General features: G+C 30.4%; 1 protein-coding gene across 4 annotated transcripts in view; it reads left to right on the forward strand.

Moving 5' to 3' along the window:
- LOC126834083 (multiple inositol polyphosphate phosphatase 1-like) overlaps positions 1–18,319 on the forward strand; it is a 37,752-nt gene extending 19,433 nt beyond the window's left edge. For 2 of the 4 annotated variants that reach the window (XM_050565761.1, XM_050565740.1), the window contains 7 exons: positions 13,780–13,936; positions 15,940–16,235; positions 16,672–16,791; positions 16,860–17,013; positions 17,077–17,177; positions 17,248–17,357; positions 17,735–18,319. In XM_050565761.1, coding sequence (XP_050421718.1) covers positions 13,798–13,936; positions 15,940–16,235; positions 16,672–16,791; positions 16,860–17,013; positions 17,077–17,177; positions 17,248–17,357; positions 17,735–18,119 — 1,305 coding nt within the window. In that variant the 5' untranslated portion in view covers positions 13,780–13,797 and the 3' untranslated portion in view covers positions 18,120–18,319. Of the gene's footprint in view, positions 1–4,165; positions 4,204–7,855; positions 7,949–13,779; positions 13,937–15,939; positions 16,236–16,671; positions 16,792–16,859; positions 17,014–17,076; positions 17,178–17,247; positions 17,358–17,734 lie in introns of those variants that run through there. The other 2 variants (XM_050565750.1, XM_050565770.1) reach the window with 2 other exon arrangements.
- Positions 18,320–20,997: the final 2,678 nt, after the last annotated feature.

Raw genomic sequence — 20,997 nt, forward strand, 5'->3', positions numbered from 1 at the left:
AATTTAAAAAAATATTTATTTGGTATTTCCCTGTCCATAATTAATCTAATCGATAACCCTCCTCGCCCTGCACACAGAGGTGGAAATATTTTTTCATTTAACCGACAAAGTTTCAGTGTCTATTTACACAAGGTGATTCTTTTATCACGAACCACACAATATCTCATAGGGTTTAATAAGAGATTACAATTTTTTTTTTAGTATTGTTTTTATACAACGTGATCTCAATTTTTCAAATTTCATTTGAAAGGTGGAGTGTAGTATTATTTTTATCTGCGCGTATTTCCCAACCGCACTTCTCCTCACATCTTGAAAGTTTTTAGTTTTTAGTTTTATAAATAATGTTGTCTAAAGTTTTTTTTTTTTGTTTTAAACATAATATAGGTACATGTTTGATCTTGTTCAGACTTAAATCTGTAAAGGGTACATTCGGACACCCGTTACCACTAGCCCTAAATATACTTACTGAGCACTTGTCAATAAGGTAATATGTAAACTAACTACACAATATATATATATATATATATTGTGTAGTTAGTTTACTTTAATTTTACAAGGTTTACAATAATATGAAGATACCACATTTTAATAATTTGACGGTCAATGTACTTTTCACTTGTTTATTTACAAAGCCTCGACAACTGGTTCATTGGCCAAGCTATAGTTATTTTTTTTTAATTTATTAGCCTGAAACTACTTTAGTACAACTTCAGAAACATACTATGCTAGACTCGCATTAGATATATTATTACTCATATTATATGAGTAGTGAGAACTATATAAATATACAACACTATTTTTTTTATATTATACAGGGTGCACTTATCGTGAACCACTCAACCACTCAACTGGGTTTAATTAATAATTACAATATTTTTTTCCATAATGTTTGTGTACAATGTGATCTCAATTTCGCATAATTCGTTTGTTTTTACCCCCCTCCCAACTTAGTTTTTCTGATGGTAACTTTTGAAACCTAAATGGTAACGCATAAATTTCATTAAGTTTTTAAATTAAGAATTATGTACTCAGAATTTTCACTAGTCGATAACCGTTTTTGGATAACTATTTTTGAAGTTAATGAAGTTTCAAGTTCAGAGGATCAAAGGTAATGATCATACAACTATTCAGTGTTTTAAAATTCTATTTAAATGATTTATTATAAATAATAATAATTATTTTTTTAATAATCAATTTTAGTTTTTATGTAACTGTGTTAACAAAGATGTATCATATTTATATTATATAGTTGCTGGTCGATATTTGTTTTACAACACAACGGCGGTGTTAAAATGTCAATATTATGAAAAAAATTTCAAAATCTTATACCTAATTATCTATTTATTTCAAAATTTTATTAAGTATAATAATATTATGGAGAATTCAAACATCGTGGCAAAAACGGCAAATGGGGCAACAATACTGAGTTTCCAGGAGTAATTTTTTGGTAATTAAAATAGCAAAGATGCCCAAATAAAGGTATGTACTATGTAATTTATTATATATAGCTGCTTGTGTACCCAAAATGCATGCTTCTTGCATAGTCAGTTGTGTGTCACCTGACGGAAAACCATTAGCTCTGTTTGTTTACGCGTCAGAAAACAAAACGAAAAATATCATGTATCATAAAGCATTGCAATAATTAGTATGGTGATAGCAAAGTACACGGTATAAATTAACCCGGGCAGAAATGTTTTTTTAAAGTGTATAAATTATAATTAGTGAGTACTTTGTTGCAATTGTATTGCTTAACCAGAGCAAAGCCGGGAACACAGGCAGCTAGTTTTAATTAAAACAATTATAATAAAATACCACATTTTAATAATTTGACGGTCAATGTATTTTTCATTTGTTTATTTACAGAACCTCGACAACTGGTTCATTGGCCAAACTATAGTTATTTTTTCAAACACGTGTTCTAACACGAGCTCGCCGGCATCGTCATCAGGCAATCGTGTTAGCTCGGGGGGGGGGGCGTTGAATCGGGTCCCAGGCGATGGCAGTAATGCCACCGTAAATTCTGACCGAAGGCGTGTCCAGTGATCCAGATTAACAAGAGCCGAGGCACCCGGACTACCCCCAACGTACCGGCGGGAAAGTCGGGACCATCCGGACAGAGAAAGAAAGCGGCCAGCAGCAACGCCAAGGGACCCATTAAGAGGCCGCGGATGGACTCGTCTGAACAGGAAGAGGTTGACCAGGAGACACCCCTATCTGAAAAGTCAACAAAGAAGAAGAAGATATCGAGAAACGTATCTTTCGCGGAGATCCCGGTCGCGTCAAGTACACCGAGCGGAGAGGGTAACAGAAGGCGGCAACCACTGAACCTTCACTTCCCCCCACTGAAGGGGAGCGGAACACTGGATGACCAACCCAGCCCGTCGGAAGGGAGACAGACACAGGCAAAAGTAGATGAGCCCCGATGGAGCAGAGTAGTGCGCGATGGTAGAGGGCCGAGACAGACCAGACCCACTGCAGAAGAGCTGAGCAGGAGGGTCCCAAAAACGGACGCTACCATTATAGGCCCCATCCCGGAAGGACGCCGGTATACAGAAGTCATGGGCAATGTGACGAAAGCGGTGGACCTTCAAAGGCTAGGAGTTACCCTTAGGGATACCAGAAGGACCCGCGATGGAGCGGTCATCCTCCAGTTTAAGGGTACCCGCGAGAAAGTGGACAAGGTGGCCGAGGAAATAAGAAAAGCCCTTGGCGCCGACACCAGAAACTTCTTTCTTGCCTAGGGTCGCGCTAACTACACTATTTATTAATCATAGACAAATTAAAAATAAAATGGTCTAAACTTGCGTCAGTGCAATGTGAATATGCAATCATATTAAAAAATAAAACATCTATTTAAATAAATTTAACATACACAATCTGCAACATGTATTTATTTTTACTGTTTCGGTCGACATAAAAGCTAGTCGCATGAAAAAAACTTAGAAAAAAGTTTGACAAATAAATCAAATTTTATTTAGCTTATAGATGTTATTAATTTAGCAGACTAAAATTATTACTTATTACACGCATATTTTCTGACAATGTAAGTACATTTTTATATATATTTTTTTTAAGTTTTACAATAATTTATTATTGTGTATTTGTATATGCTCGGGAAAACGTTTACACCACTAGGGCAATTGTATTAAAACGCAAGACTATACTACGGAAATCAGGTACAGGTATCGTAGTTATTATGTATGTTATTTAATGGAGACAATAATAAAACATGCTAGATTTTCAAATCAAAGTCAAGATAGACACCTTTTTCAACTCAAAAAATTTGCCACGTCATAACGTTTTGAGATATAATAGAATTTTGTTTAAAATTTTTTTTTTATGGCCTTAGTGTCTAGACTATTAGCAAACATACTTAGATATTTACAGTACATGAATTATTTGTAGCTAGTTTTACATTTAAAAATTGTTGCACATGTTAATATTTTTAAATAATAAAATAGTTTAGGAATATTTCGGTTGATAATATGCTTTTGAGGTATGTGTCGTCATTAAAAATATTCCTTTATTCTTACCAACAATAACATTCGAGAATGATAGAAGAATGATGTGTATAATTGTGATGCCTGACAATTATCCCTGTATAATGTCGTATACGCACTTTTGTACAAGAAATGTTACAAACACATACACACACAAACTGTAAATATAACTTATTACCTTTTACCTGACACCTATGGTGGCAGACCTATTAATGGTCGCCACTTCCGGATTGGCCCTGCCTCGGCTGCTTTCCATCCAACGTTAAGCCTACATAATTATTTGTTAAAGAACACTTAGCTGTTATTGTCTTAAGTAATATATGTCTTTAAGTAATAATATAGTTATCAGGACTTATCCATGTATTGATGTATCTGCATGAAGTGTAAATACTCTTAAGGTGGTTTTTTTTGTACAAAAATGGTCTTTGGATGAACATAAACTATTACTATTTGAGTAAAATAGTATTTTCGTCGATAAATTGGGCTTTGAGTAGTTCTAGGGCCTCAAAATGTTTTATCTTTTACGTTTATGTTCAGTAAAAGACGCACACAAATTTTCAAAAAATACTTTCAAACAAACATTGCCAATACAAATAAATGACTTATTTTTTACATTCGGCGCTTAAGTTTCTATTAAAACCAATAACATAATTTAGTATTACACAGTTTTTTAAGAAGTACAGTCAATATAATATATTACCAAGTAAGCATATTTTTACCCTTTCATTACAATATCGCTAAAGTTAAATTCTTTGATATATTATTGTTTGGCGAACAAAGCGCTAACGGATCCGTTAGTAAGTTATCATTACAACTTATCCTAAGCAAAACTTTAATATTTTATCTTACCAACTATCTCTTGTTTAGTTTTATGTTTCTATTACCGATGGCGCCCAAGTTAAACTCTTACCAAGTAAAAAAATTAATTAAATACATGAAACGAGTTTTGATTATTTTTCAAAAAAATTAACGAATAAAAATGTCTTTATTATTTACTTATCTTCAAAAAAATAACCATACATTCATTGAAATGAATAAATCATAACAATTCGTTTAAAATGATTATAATTATTTTGTTCATACTGAAGAATCACACCAAAAAATAGCAATAATAATAAATTATATATTGTACTAAATTCGCCCACACATGTAATAATTTTGTCTATAACACCCAAAATTTTATCAATACTGTCGTGGTCTTCGAAAAGCCTCATTGGCATAGGGTATTTTAACGGTAAATAGCTTCCTGTTCATCCTTTTTATAAAAGCATAATACCTAAGCAATCTATTGGGTATCTTAATAATAATAATAACCTTTCACGCAAGACGTATCAAGAACGCATTATACGGACCAAATATTAGGCCTAACAGATACGATAAAATGTATTACACCTATAATATATATATTATTGATGGGAATCCGAAAGTCCGGATTTTAACAAAAAACTCTATTTAAGCTACTAAATCATAAAAGTGTTAAATAGTTTTACAATATAAAGCTGTGTACCTAGGTAAAATTAGTTTTATAAATATGTAAAAATAAAACAAAACACCAAAAAGATAAAATGATTTTGGATTTCGGATTTGTTGAAATCCGATAGCATTTTATAGACAAAGTTAAGAGTTTTTTTTTTTTTAATTTTTATCAACAAATTTTACTTAGGCACACATCTTTATATTGTAATAGTATTTAATATTTATAAGTTTTTCAAGTGGCTTAAGTAGCGTTTTTTTTTTTAATTTTCGGATTCCAATCACTAATATATATATATATATATATATATATATATATATATATCTCACAATGATTTGACAAATGAAATAACTTTTGTTCTAGTGATTATTTTTGATATTTTTTTTAAAAAATAATTTATACTTATTTGCGTTAAAACACCGCGGTTTTTATTGCACTTACCTGTTTTACTTTTTAAATTATTTTTTATTACATTTTTTTTTTTTTTTTAATTTTTTAGAGTTTTTTTGAAAAAAATAAAAAATAATTAAAAAAAAGTAAAACATGTAAGTGCAATAAAAACCGCGGCGCTTATAGCGCAAACGAGTATAAATTATAAATATTCACTAGAACAAAAGTTATTAAATTTGTCAAATCATTGTGGGCCACCCTGTAAATATTTTGAATGTAAAATGTTGTATATAGAATAAAGCAATCGATAAAATGTTGAAGTTACTGTGTACAGTAGCTTTACTTTTCGTAGCGGTGAAAGCCAACGATGAAAAGACTATTCCGTATGCATTTTTCGGATCTAGAATTACATACAAGACAGTTTCAACATTGAAAATTGATGTACCTTTTTTTTAAATTTAAATTATATTATACAATCTGTTGCAATTTGATCATTTCTATGTTAAATATTTGAAATTGACGCGGTCGCATCGCGACTCCGGTGGTGGGCGAGTGCTAATCACACTCGCCACCGCCGGATGGCGCCCGCGCCCGCTTTTCCCTCCAGTCGTCCGACAGGCCGCGCTCGCCGGATGGACGGGTTGGCCGCAGCCGCCGCCGCCGTCGACGATACACTTTCACTTCGACTGGAAAACGTCTATATGACAATTTTGTTTTTATTTTTGAATATTCATTGTATACTAATAAATTCATATTTAATACTCGAACCCCAGGCTACCCTTCAATATACCCTATTCCTTACCTCAACCACAACAAAATGTTCAACTTATTTTGAAAATAATTTTGAATCCAGTGGCCCTACTTATAGCTTATGAATTTGGTTAAATAATTAAAGAGATCTCTTACACAATTTTTTTTTTGAGCGACGAGAAATGTGTTTTTTGTTTTAATTTTAAGTTATAGATTTTTTTGATTAGGAATTTTGGAATTGAATCGTAGGTAGGATAGTTTTGCTCGGTTGGCTATCATAAGCATGTCGGGATCAGAGTGGATAGTTTTGCTGGAGAGATTTGGAGATTTGGATTTGGAAATGTTTAGAATGTTTGGCGTTTTTAGAGCTAAGCCGACTGAATTGAGTGAGGAGTTGCACAAGATAATTTTAATGTTAAAATGGAGTTTCTGTTAAAAAAGAAGATTAAATAGTTGCGGGTATCTGCAGTTAAGTGATTTCATTACATTTTAACATACGATCCCAACGTTAAATGTTTACCATTTGTATTTCCTAAGTATTAAAGTGTTGGTGGTTGGTAAATTGATTCCATTTAATAATACTAGAAGACAAGTATTTGGACGAAGAGAAAATGCAGATTTAGATTAGTTAAATTGAGTAAGACCATCGTTAATGGAAATACTATCATTATTCCACTTAGAGTTAACCGTTTTACCGATTAATTTTGATTTTTTAACACCTTCCATCAAGTTTCTTTTGTCTTGGATTGAAGTCGAATCTGCCACTATTTTTCTGGACCTGTTAGAGATTTTTGAAAATGCACGATATGCTTTTGACACAGAGATCTAGACTACAACTGCGGCTGCAATTGACTCCACCGTTTTGACACAGTCCTCATTTTCGATCTCCGGAATGCCCACAATTTCGATAATGTTTTCAATTGACTTTTGCTCGATTACATTTAAACGTATTTCCAGAGACTCAAATTCATTTTTTATTTTGCGATTTTCTTCTTTAAGAGTTGAATTTTCCTCTTTGATAAGATTAATAGTTGTAATTAAATATTGCAATTGCTTGCCGAAACCATCAAATTTCTCACTCATAAAATTGACAGAGTAAACGAGGTTATTCAAAGTTTCGTTTTGTACATTTTGAGTACCCGAGTGGACGGTGGTTGAATTATTTTTGGGAGCCTGAGTCTTAGAGCTCGGCTCTTTTAATTTACATATATTGCAACACCAGGTTAGTTTGACAGTATTCGACACCTTTCTAAACGCTGTCTCCATCAGAGTGGCACATCCAAAATATAGAAAACCATTGCATTTGTTGCAGTTAAGACCATCACCTTCAAAAATATCATCATTACAAAAATTACACAACATAGTAGCCGCTTGAGATTAGAAATACACCACTTAAAATAGAAACGGTAAATCGGAATACAAACGCAGATAATGCACGAAAAACAGATAAGCGATCGAGCTCAAACAAACACGTTCGCACTGTTTGCGTATCCACTGATAACATTTAACATAAAATTTAACATTTTTATGCGAATAATATTTTTTGATATTAATAATTACTTAGCTACCAAAAAAAAAAATATGATAGAAATTGCATTTGAGTCCAAAGTTATTAACGCGGCTTCTAATGTTTTTTTTATTTGTTTAATTTAATTAAATCTAAACAATCTTGTTTTAAAATTAACTGTAATAAAGAATATTTTTTTTATTGACTGTACTATTATTATATATTTTCTTATAGATTTTGCTCTACTTCGAAATTGGAATATAAGTACGGAACAAATTGTAGATCTAGTCCTTGATCGTTCTAATGTATTCCAAAATGTAGAAGAAGGTAATTATAAATTTATTCGATAATTGTAAATATTTTTAAGGGTAGGATTATTTAACAAATAAATGTATAAAGGTTATCGATGTATTTCAATGGATTTCTCGAAATTTATTTCAATCTCTAACATTTAAAAATAAATAAGGAAATTTTTGTCCATAGTTTGTTATAATAACACTTTATAACTTTGCTGAAGAAGGTATGACTTATAACCAAAATTTTAGTGCGACATCTATTTCCGTTTCACGTTGTTGCTTCAATTATTGTCTAAAAAACAATAGAATTTTGTTTTTAATTTGATTACATTAAGTTAATGTCATCAAATTAGTGACAATATTTATAGGTACTGCTTAATTCTTTACTATAATAAAATGTACTATAGACATTGGAACTGTTTTAATCGAAAATATAATAAAAACAATTTTTTTTTAAACAGCTTTTGTCTATTGATTAATTTGCACAGAGCGACCTGGAAATTTAATAGGACCAACGTTTAAGTATTCTCCTTTTTAAGATTTCAAATATTTTTGAGGAATTTTTATATATTATAGCCCCCACTACCCCCACCATCAGTATAGTTTTTTGACTTAGTGTCACAAGTTGTGCTCTTACATTAGTTCTTTGGTGCCTATGGCAGATATTAGAACAAATTAAAATAATTCTTAGAAGTGTAATTACATTAAGAGGACCAAATTTGTTTGTAATTTAGTGTTTGTTATTGAAACTCTAATTTCATTTGTTTGCCGTATATGTCTGCTACGGTGTTTCTCGTTCCGACCATTTAACTTAAATGAATGGTTAAATTGATTCAAAATAACTAACCAAATGAATGTTGCCAATAAATCAGCTAAGGCCAATTATTAAAAAACTACTAAAAAAACTTTTGGCGAAAGGAAAATGTTTTTAAATCAGAAAATTAGAAACGTAGGTATACTAAAATTGACATTTACTCGGCCATAAGATATGTGCCTATGTATTCGCTTGTAGAGTGGAAACTTTTAGGTTAACTCATAAAATTACTGGTTATGACATAGGTTAGCGAAGCTAAAGCAGGGCAAATGACTCAATAAAAAAAAACAGTTCAACGTTTAAGAATAAAATGGAATAAAGGCACCCGTGAACCTACTGACACTGAATGATTTGTTAATTCCAGCAGAGTACTGCTGGACAACTTTAGATGGCAAAGGTTTTTTAATTCATGATTGTTTTGATATAGATCGCCATAAACCAAGAATTATAATATATTCAACTGAAGAAAACTTAAATTTAATTGCTAATTGTGACCATTGATATGTCAATGGAACTTTTTCAAGTTGTCCAAAATTATTTTATCAACTCTAAACTATTCGTGACAAACAATACAGCAATGTTTTACTTTCTATAAACCCTCGTCTCCCAAACAAATGTGTCGTAGATCCATTTATTACATCACGAATATCCGGTTAAAAAAATAGTTTGGGGCTCATAAAAAAAAGGTTTCAGCCATTACCTAGACGCTGGAGTGTTTTCCTACATTTTGATTTTGAACTCTTTTATATACATATGAATATAAAATCGTCTAGGAGAATGATCTATTTGATTTTTAATCAAAAAGTATGCCATATGTTAGTTGCATGTATCTTATCAAAAATGGTATCGGCGCAATATGAATATTCTACACCATAGTGAACAATTATGTAGATTGCAGCCTGTTATATATAACGTTGTCATATAAAAAATGTATTATCCTTGTGTGTGTTACACGTAGTCCGAAATAAGGATATAAGGAAAGTCAAATTTTTTTTTTCGATTAAGTAAATCGATTAAAGCCAGATATTTTAAAACTACTAATAAAAACGTTTGACCTGAATACATAATTAAGACTATACTATCATCGTAAAACCTACTACCACGATTGTGACAAGACTCAACAGCCTGCAATACATACGTACAGGGCTACAGGGTTGTTACAATATAACAACAAACTGAAACGTATCTCTGTAAAAATGAGTTTATTATATTATAAGGTTATTTACGCTATTTACAACTTATTTATAAGATAATTTACAAACCTGTAAAAATGAGAAACAACATTCAATGTTTATTGATCACAATCTTGTCTCTCACAGATTACAAATTAATTTTAACAAACTATTTTAACTTTTAATATTGCTCCAAACCTGATAACAACTGGCTAATCAGCTTAGTCACCTTCTCCTATCACATTATGTTTTATCAGTAGTCTACCTTATCAACTAACGCGGTAGAATTTAAATACTTAAGAAGTATACTTCTTATATAAATATAAAAATAAAACAGTAAAATAACCGGATATAGAAATATTTATGTGCCCTAAAATTAATTGCAGTATTATGAATACGAATTAAATCAGGTTTTTTTTAAACGAAAATTACAACTTTTATATAAATATTTATTTATTTTAATTTTATTTTTAATTGAGTTAAATTAATTATATTTTTAATTAAAATAAGTATTGACTATAATTTTTTTTTTATATTTGGTACATAGAATATATTATTAAGTGTAGTTATCGATCAGTATTTTATTTTAACTTTATTATTATTTGTTGACAATGGTTATGTACTAATTGCAAGTGTAAACGTACATAATTAAGACTATACTATCATCATATATCGCAAGGAGATTATCTAAAGGCAATAATTATATAATTATCAGGACTTATCCATGTATTGCTGTATCTGCATGAAGGGTAGATACTCTTTAAGTTTTTTTTTTTGTATATAAAACAGTCTAAGAATGAACATAAACTACTACTATTTGAGAAAAATTGTAGTTCTCGTCGATAAATCGGGCTTAGAGTAATCCTAGGGCCCCAAAACGTTTTCTATTTTACGTTTATGTTCAGTAAAAGACGCACACAAATTTAAAAGAAATACTTTCAAATACAAACACTGACAATACAAATAGAAAAATGATGGCCCACTTTTTACGTTCGACGCTTAAGTTCCTATTAAAACCTATAAAACCATTTAGTTTTACACAGATTTTTAAGAAGAACACTCGTATAATATATTACCAAGTAAGCATATTTTTACACTTTCAATACAATATCGCTAAAGTTAAATTCTTTCATACTTTATTGTTTGACGAACTAACCAATCCGTTAGTAAGTTATCATTACAACTTATCCTAAACACCACTTTTATATTTTATCCCACCAACTTTCTTTTGTTTAGTTTTATGTTTCTATTACCGATGGTGCTAAACTCTTACCGAGTAAAAAAATTAATTAAAAACTTGAAACGAGTTTTGATTATTTTTCAAAAAAATTTACGAATAAAAATGTCTTTATTATTTACTTATCTTCAAAAAAATAACCATACATTCAATGAAATGAATAAATCATAACAATTCGTTTAAAATGATTATAATTATTTTGTTCATACTGAAGAATCACACCAAAAAATAGCAATAATAATGAATTATATATTGTACTAAATTCGCCCACACATGTAATAAATTTGTCCATAACACCCAATTATTTATCAATACTGTCGTGGTCTTCGAACAGCCACATTGCCGCAGTAGAAATTCTAAAACACTACAGCCAGACGCAGTGTTAAAAATAAATGTTTTTTTAAAGTTATCGTTGTGGTATGGTTTTCAGCCAGCCACAGCCGTAGCGAAATTTGTAACACTGTCGTGACCTATGAACATGTCACATCGCCGCAGAGATGAACCGACAATTTTTCAAATATTGTAGTGGTCAGGCCTTACCACAACAATACAATTTCTATGTCCTTTAATCGTCGCAGCCCTTGAAACAGCTGCATTGCCGCGATTCGTTTGTCAAATAAGTACCCAAAAGTCATCAAAATCGATTTCTCATTGCAAAATCTCTCATTATATAGGCAGTACTTACAATTCATTACAAAAAAAAAAACACTTTTGGCGTTGCCATTGCGAAGCTCCACTAAGAATTCTTCGAGAAACATTAACACTGATACTATTTTTAGGCAATATTTTTCTGTCATCACGAATAAAAACACTTTTGGCTCAGCCATTGCGAAGCTCCACAAAACATTACTTATTAAAAATTACAACTTTAAAAAAATTACTATTTCAAGGTTATATTAATTGTCTTTTAGGTATCTGCTCAAAAATGATCTCGATAAATAATAAGACAAAATTTTTTAAAAATCCCTTTGCCTTACAAACCTCTTAAAATATCCAAATTTTTCACAATCTTAAATACTTAATAGCTATATAAATTCAGAAAATATTTTAGCGATGCCCGAATCAAATCTATGTCCAAACTTTTTACAAATACAAACTCTTAAAAATTATATCGATTTAAAAAATATTCTTTGGCTTCGTCCGAATTGAATCTATGTCCGAAATTTTCACAAATGTCTATACTAAAAAAAAGGATTGGATTTAAAAAAAAAAATTTCCAAATTTTTACAATTACTTTATAATTAAACGATTTTGAATACAATTTTTGACTAAGTTACTATTAACTAATATATTACACGTAAGCATATTTTTACACTTATAGAAAATGTAAAGAACATTATCGATAAAGTTAAATACTATTATATTAAGTTGTTTTACAAACGTAAAACGGCTGCACAATATGTTAATAGTGATTATTAATAGTTAATAGTGAAGTGATATGTAATATTTTAGCAACAGCTCCTCAGACTGTTCTTTTACGAGAAACTGCAATTTTTTTAATTTAGTAACCTAAATAATTAATTTAAGTAGCCGTTACGAAGAACTTGAATATCTAAACAGAATTAAAATGAGACCATCCTATGTTGTCGATATTTTTTGATAAACCAAATAAACCAAAATGGTATTTACTGATATAAATTTTTTTTTAAATAAAAAAATCATACTTTGAAGCTTATACAAACAATTTGGTAATGTAATAGGGATAGTCAAAATTAATTAAAACCTCTTTTTTCAAAAATATTGTCTATATAAAACCTAACCGCATGCAACCTAATCCCATTAGAGCACAGAGTTACAGGGTATTTGAACGGTGTCTACCTTCCTGTTTATCCTTTTTTCCAAAAAAACGCTATTTAAGCTACTAAACTATAAAAATGTTAAATAGTTTTACAATATAAAGCTAGGTAAAATTTGTTTGTTAAATATGTAAAAATATAACAAAATACCAAAAAGATAAGACTATTTTAGATTTCGGATTTGTTGAAATCCGAAAGCATTATATAGGCAAAGTTAAAAGTTTTTTTTAAACATTTTTATCAACACATTTTACTTAGGTACACATCTTTATATTGTAATAGTATTTAATATTTAAGTTTAATATCAATAAGTTTTTCAAGAGGCTTAAATAGCGTTTTTTTTAATTTTTGGATTCCCATTACTAATATATATTTGTACAGAGTGGCCCACAATGATTTGACAAATGAAATAACTTTTGTTCTAGTGAATATTTTTGATATATTTTTTTTTTTAATGATTTATACTCATTTGCGCTAAAAAAATAATTTATAGTTTATTCTCGTTTGCGCTATAAGCACCGCGGTTTTTATTTCACTTACCTGTTTTACTTTTTTAATTATTTTTTTATTCTTTTTTATTACATTTTTTTATTTTTTTTTCAAGATTTTTTACCGAGTCAAGTTTTCTTGAAAAAAATTTAAAAATGCAATAAAAAAATTAAAAAAAAGTAAAACAGGTAAGTGCAATAAAAACCACGGTGCTTATGGCGCAAACGAGGATAAACTATAAATTATTTTGAAAAACAAAATCTCAAAAATATTCACTAGAACAAAAGTTATTACATTTGTCAAATCATTGTGGGCCACCTTGTAAATATTTTGAATAAAAAATGTTTTACACAGAATAAAGAAATCGATACAATGTTGAAATTACTGTGTACAGTAGCATTACTTTTCGTAGCGGTGAAAGCCAACGATGAAAAGACTATTCCGTATGCGTTTTTCGGATCTAGAACTACTTACAAGACAGTTTCATCATTGCATATTGATGTACCAGCTGGTAAGACGTATTTTATTTGTTCTTTTTGAGTACTTGACTTTTTTTTTTTCATTTAAAGTGCATGTGCTTATATTCGCTTTTTTTTTTTTGTCTGTATCCATATATCTGAATAGTATAGAACCAATATTTTCTTCGAGACGTAACCTATATAAATCACAAATTATATATAGTTGGTAGTGTAATGGTGGTGCGGGTGGGGGGGGGGGTATAAAAGTGGAAAAAATACTCTCTTTTAAGCTTAAAATTGAGGAAATCCATACGATTTTTCCTATTCGACTTTGACGTGTTATTATTTCCAGAAAAATAGTCGGATCGAGTTGAAGTTTAAAAGGTATATTGTTTTGACATGCCCCTGCGTGACAAAAGATTGAGATCTAAAATAATTATCATATCACATACAAGACAGTTTCAACATTGAAAATTGATGTACCTGATGGTATGACGTAAGGCATTATCAGCTATCCTTATAGATGTGTTTATATCGACGCCCCGTACGAACAGTTGCACCGTTCTAGTTCTAGCGAAAACTAACACCGTTCGAGGCTTTTACAAAAACTAGCACTGTTGGCGATGAACCTGCGAAAAGTAGCACCGTTCGCAAATTTCTTACGAAACCTAGCACCGTATGCAACAATGCAAAACAATAGCCCATGGTGCTAGTCTTCGTAAGATCTCGCGAACGGTGCTACATTTCGTACGAGACGTCGATATACGCTTTTTTGTGTCTTTCTAATATACTATGAATCATTCTAGCTCATTCTTTAAAGCTTACACTAATAATCTCACTCAAAGTCATTATAGTTACGACATTGTGTTATTGCGCCTAAATTTTTTTTGTTTTAATTTAAATTTTATTATACAATCTGTTGCAATTTGATCAATTCTATGTTAAACATTTGAAATGTTCAACTTATGAATTTGGTTAAATAATTAAAGAGATCTCTTACACAATTTTTTTTTTTTTTGGGCGACGAGAAATGTGTTTTTTGTTGTAATTATAAGTTATAGATTTTTTTGATTAGGAATTTTGAAATTGAATCGTAGGTAGGATAGTTTTGCTCGGTTGGCTATTATAAGGATGTCGGGATCAGAGTGGATAGTTTTGTTGGAGAGATATGGAGATTTGGATTTGGAAATGTTTGGTTTTTTTTAGAGCTAAGCCGACTGAATTGAGTGAAAAGTTGCACGAGATAATTTTAATGTTAAAAAGAGTTTCTGTTAAAAAAGAAGATTAAATAGTTGCGGGTATCTGCAGTTAAGTGATTTCATTACATTTTAACATACGATCCCAACGTTAAATGTTTACCATTTGTATTTCCTAAGTATTAAAGTGTCGGTGGTTGGTAAATTGATTCTATTTAATAATACTAGAAGACTAGTATTTGGACGAAGAGAAAATGCAGATTTAGATTAGTTAACTTTAATTCTCTAAAATTCTTACCATTTATCTAGTAAGTTAACACGTTGCTGTAGTTCATTCGAATTGTTTAAATGGTTTTCGGTTAATGCTTTAAGAACATTATCTTCAGTGAAATAAGCTTGTACAGTTTTTTCGTATAGATAAGCTGTACATGGGCTCCCAAATACAAACAAACGTTTGGAGCTCCCACTCAGATTCTTTTAAAAATTGCACTAAATGTCTGGTACGATGAAAAGATTGTTCGCAAAGAATGTTCGCGATTTTTTTTCTCGATTATTTTTGCCATGATCACAAAAATAACTTTTTAATTTTTTTTCTTGACACTGCTATTTTATAGTATCTTCGGCCATCAAATTTTATTTAAAAAAAACAGTTCCTTATGTTAAATCATCTCATGTTTTTTGGTGTTCCTTGTGGGACTCTTGCAATTAAATTTTTTAGGCCGGAAAAAGTCGATCTGATTTTAAATTAGAATTGGTGTTCAGATATAAAATATTGAAATAATAATAAATGTATAATGGTAGAGGGTAAATTTTTTTTTCTATAGAAGGCAAATATAATTTACGCTAATGTTGTTTTGTAGGTTATACACCACGTCAAATTTTTATGTTAACGAGGCATGGCACGAGAAGCCCAAAGATTGGTCTATCTCAGGATTTGCTACCAAAACTGATAAAATATCAAACTAAAATTACCGAAAGCGCTAAAATGTGTGAAAAAGATATTAAAGCCATAAAAAATTGGGTAACTACCATCGACAGTACTAAAAACAGACAATTAATACAAAAAGGCCGCGATGAAATGAAAGAACTGGCAATAAGAGTTCGAGAAGCTTTTCCAAATCTATTCGAACGGCAATACGACTCTAAAATTTATGAAGTATATCGCATGGTTTCCTGATTAAATAGATGTATTATACAAAAAGTTGTCCAAATTTCATGTTACAGTAAAATAAATTATATGCAAGCTAAAAAAAAATCAATTTTTATAGACCCTAATCGAGTTTAATATATTGTAAAATGTAACATTCAAATTAGCAGCAAGTATTTATCTAAAACTGTTTGTCACCAGCCAGGTAAATTTATTATAATCTTTTACTTTCAAAAAGTCACCTCTTAGAGTTAGCTTTTGAAGTAATATATATTTTTTTAATGGATATTAAATTTAATTATCAATCGTTTAATAAAATATGGATTTTATTGGAAACTTCATTAAGCTAAAACTTTTCATTTCATTGAAAAAATTACTATAACGTGAAATTGGAATAACCCTATAATACTATACCAATATTTTTAATTTTTTTTGAACATCTTAGGTTTTAACCTTGCCGTATCGACGGTGTAAACTTTCGGGTCAATCATTTATACAAAACGTTTTTAAAGATGAAACTATCCCCGAAATTCCTAAATGTGACTATACGGATATCCTTTTAGTGGTAAATTTGAAAAGTAAACGAACTTTTTTAAAATAAGTGTAGGTAAATCTTATATTAATTCTATACAGTTAGACGGTATGATGGAAGCCGATACAAAATTTGAAGAGATCCGAAAATATTATCAAAATCAAACAAAAGAGTTCGAGACAGGCACTCATATGACTGGCGTCGTGCAAAGAGTTGCGGCTAAATTAGGTATAGATTCTAAAGAACTTGACCCTGGTAAGCAAACTAATAGCCAAAAGCAACACAGTTTTAATCATTTAATACTATTTTGTTTTTTAGAGACCATAACCACCATGTACGAGGTGAGTGCCTACGAATATGCTATTGACGAAAGTAGGATTCCGCCTTGGTACAACGTATTCTGTCAAGAAGACCTTGAAGTAAGCAAATATACATGTAAAACAAGAGATTTTAATGAACTGCATTTGATAGTTTTTGAAATGGTTTTAGATTTTAGAGTACGCTTGGGACCTTTATTGGTACTATGTTATTGGTTATGGAAATCCTCATAACGCAAAACTAGCTTGCCCAATGGCCATACGTCTCGAAGAAAGGCTTAGGTATTATGAATTTTCTACACTATTTATGTTACGGTGGTGAATTTCTAGTTTTTTTTCTGGGAGATTAATTTTCTCTTTAAAGCCCTGCGTGTTTTTTATAAGTAAAATGTATATACTGTAATTTTTGAAAATTCTGAAGAGCATTATTATCTTATTGCAAATATGGCCTTAAGCAATTATTGCCACTAATTTCATCTATACATTCATTTTTAAATGTTAAGAAGGCTTGTGATATTAATTTATAGTTGATCAAACTTATTTTCAAAATCTAGTTTGTATGATTTCAAGGGGAAACCAAAAATAAACACTACTCTAAAATATAATAATGAAATTAGTCGATGACGTGGTGCATAGGTCTGACGATAGAATGATTTCAGAAAAAAAACGAATGAAGAAGGACCAGATGCTGTATTCTACTTTGCATGCGAGAAAAACATAATGACTATGCTTTTCATATTAGGCTTAGGTGACGGTGACGCTCCATTTACGGCATCCAACTACAAAGGTATGAAGGACCTTAACTGGAGAACTTCGTTTTACGGTCCATGGGCTGCAAATTTTATGGCCGTACTTTTCGAAAAAGCTGATAACGATTATGAAGTAGCATTTTATTTCAACGAAAATTTAACTCCTATAACTTTAAAAGATGGTACAAAGTGTACATACTGTCCGTGGTTGAATATTCAAGAAAAGTTAACAGCTTTTATAACTGACAATGACTGTGTTAGTTTCATAGCCGAGTACAATAACAAAACAGCCTGACTGTTTTGTTGTGATCAGATTGAATTCAATAACTATTTTATATACTTTTAAGTATTTACAATGGTCTATTATAAACAAATTAGATTAATGATAAAAATAAGGACCATAAACATTGTCAAATTCCCAGATAAGCCATAAAAATGTATAAAGCAGATGGTTTATAGTTACCGCTGCGCGTTCTTTATTTTACCACTCAGCATTAAGTGTACAAGTTGTTGTTTTTTTTTTAATTTTAAAAAAACTATAAACATTGTAGAGAAAGGCAAGTGTATTAATAAAAGTTTGCTGTTATAAGTTTTAAGAGTTTATTAAATTTTGAATTTGAATGTTAAAAATGAATGTTTTTTTTTGTACTTTTATGTATATAAGGATATAAGTAACATTTTTAAAAAAAAATGTATTTTGCCAATATATGCAAATTATAGTATAACTAATGGGTTTTTTTTATACAAAAAATAGATCATAAATAATCGGCGACGAAATAAATAAAATAAAAGCTAGTGATAAATTTTTCCAAAAAATTTTTCCATGAAAAATAGACCAGTGGCTTAAAACGGTTTTTATTTTTTTAGCTGTAACTTTAATTGATAATGTTGGACGCCCTCTTAAAAGTATTTAGTGAATGCTCAGGGGGAACGAAAAACAAACACATAAATTGATATATACATGACAACGTTGTGGAAAATAACTATGCCTAATTAGAAATTTCCAGATGTGGGACAAACACTGGCAAAACTAGTTAATTTAATTATGAGTGATATTAACATACATAAAATACATTTTTCAATAAAATTATATAAATTGATGTATTTTAATATCTTAAGGTAAAGTAATATATATATATATATATATATATTATAATGTATTGCGAATACCAAATTTGTCACCTTTCCCCTCCACCTCTCCCTACTACCCCTAAATTAAAAACTTATAATTAATATAGATTCAGTGGCCTAACACACATATAAATTGATAAGTTAGGGGCCAAATTCAAAACTAAAGATAAATTTGGATTGATAGACTTAAAAATAGATAAAACGAACACAACAGCCAGGGACCGCAGCCGGCGGCGGTGGAAGGCGTGTCCCCACTATCGACGAGGCCCGCCCGGCGACCATTGGTCAAGATGAGCCGTTTCAACGGCAACGATGGTCACACGGATAAAGCGCGCGCAAATTTGAATTCTCTATGATAAAATGGATTTTCTCTCTTTAGGGATACCTATCAATTATTTCTATTTTAGCGTCAATGCGTTTTATTCGTATTTTATATGTATGCATAATAATGTATAATACGTATGGTATTAACCCAACTCGGAGTTTTTGGATCTAGAGTGGAATTGACCCCCAGCCATAAGAAATATCCATGACAACACGGTGTACATATTTTCTCAATTATCTGTGGTCAACCTTTTTTTTTTTTTATTAAGGAAATATAAATTTAAAAAAAAGGAAAAATTACACATTGACTGTGGTCAATTTCTAGAATGCTATGTGTGGTTGCATTAAGAGGTGATCCTTGGCATTTGGGATCCATCCCAGAAGGATCACCTACAACCACCGACCGACTTGTAGCACTCAACGCTAATTGCGGTCCGATGGAGTTTGGCCACAAAAAGAAGTGAACACAATCAATACCTTCTCGGCTATCGTATCGAAACTAAAAGTTACGTACTGGATAGTTATATCAAAAATTATACTAACAATAACTGTTATTTATTGTTCACCAATATGTAACAATATTGTATAGTATTCTGCGACAATTTAAAATTAAATTTAGGGAAAAGAGGCCAGGGTAAAACTTTTTTATCTCTGATGCATGATTGTAATACACATTTTGTTGAGGCCATGACGGTCTAGGCCAATAACAACAAACCTTACCAGCAACACAAATTATATCTTCTATTTTCCAACTATACACCTATTAGGCTATGTTTAATATACCCATTAACATACTTATATGTTTAACGTATAAAAAGGCCTAGTTTATTTAATATTATATATTTTATTCCTGGTCTTTTTTTTTTAGGGGGTTAAATTTCCTGTAGTTAATTTTTTTCAGGAACCAAATCATTATTCATCATTGGAGGCATTCATTTCACATACCAAAAAACCATTCTGAATATTCATAAAAAAAAAGTTGATGTGTTCCTTTGTAACGCGAACACAGTGTTGTTTTATGTTTGTGTAGATTATGCAGGTGAACACCTGTTTTAACATCAGTTTTGCGCTGTCATTGTGGATTTATTGTAGATACTGTTTTCTTAAGCAGTGCAATCGCACTGCTTAGTTAGAGCAGACCAATAGACAGAGTTTAATACTTTTAACTGATAATCTGTATAAAAAAAAAACTAATTTTTACCAAGACTATAGTTAAATTAATATGTAATACAAAGCTTTAAAAAATTACTATAGCCTATACATAGTATGTTTTAAAACGAGGTTGACACCGTTTTACATTTGAATACTAACAAATGAGCCCTAAAATTATGCACATAAGCCTTTTTCATAACTTTTTTTGGCTCTCTAAATTTAAGTTATTATAAATTAATGCGTTAGAATAATTTATGTACTGATTATTTTTCTGTAGTCTTTTTAGTAGACAATAATATAAATTGTATTCGCTAAATGACTTTTAATTATTTTCTTCTTATTATTTAAATGATTTGATATTACCACTGGATGTTGTAAGTCTAAGCAAACAATTATTAGATGTACAATATAAGTCAGTATGTACAATTATGAAACTAAACAATTAAACGATCAATTGAACGCATAATAAATCTAATTTTTTTCTCCGGACTTCTAATTTAAACGATTTGAAATTCGATAAAACTTAAATCTTTGTTTTTCTTACAGTCAGTAGGAACAATAATCAA

Source organism: Adelges cooleyi, unplaced genomic scaffold (genome assembly GCF_023614345.1).
Source record: "Adelges cooleyi isolate 19-005CV unplaced genomic scaffold, UGA_ACOO_1.1 ACOO_flye_CR_arks_rails_tigmint_CR_PRNA_1, whole genome shotgun sequence".
Classification (NCBI taxonomy): domain Eukaryota; kingdom Metazoa; phylum Arthropoda; class Insecta; order Hemiptera; family Adelgidae; genus Adelges; species Adelges cooleyi.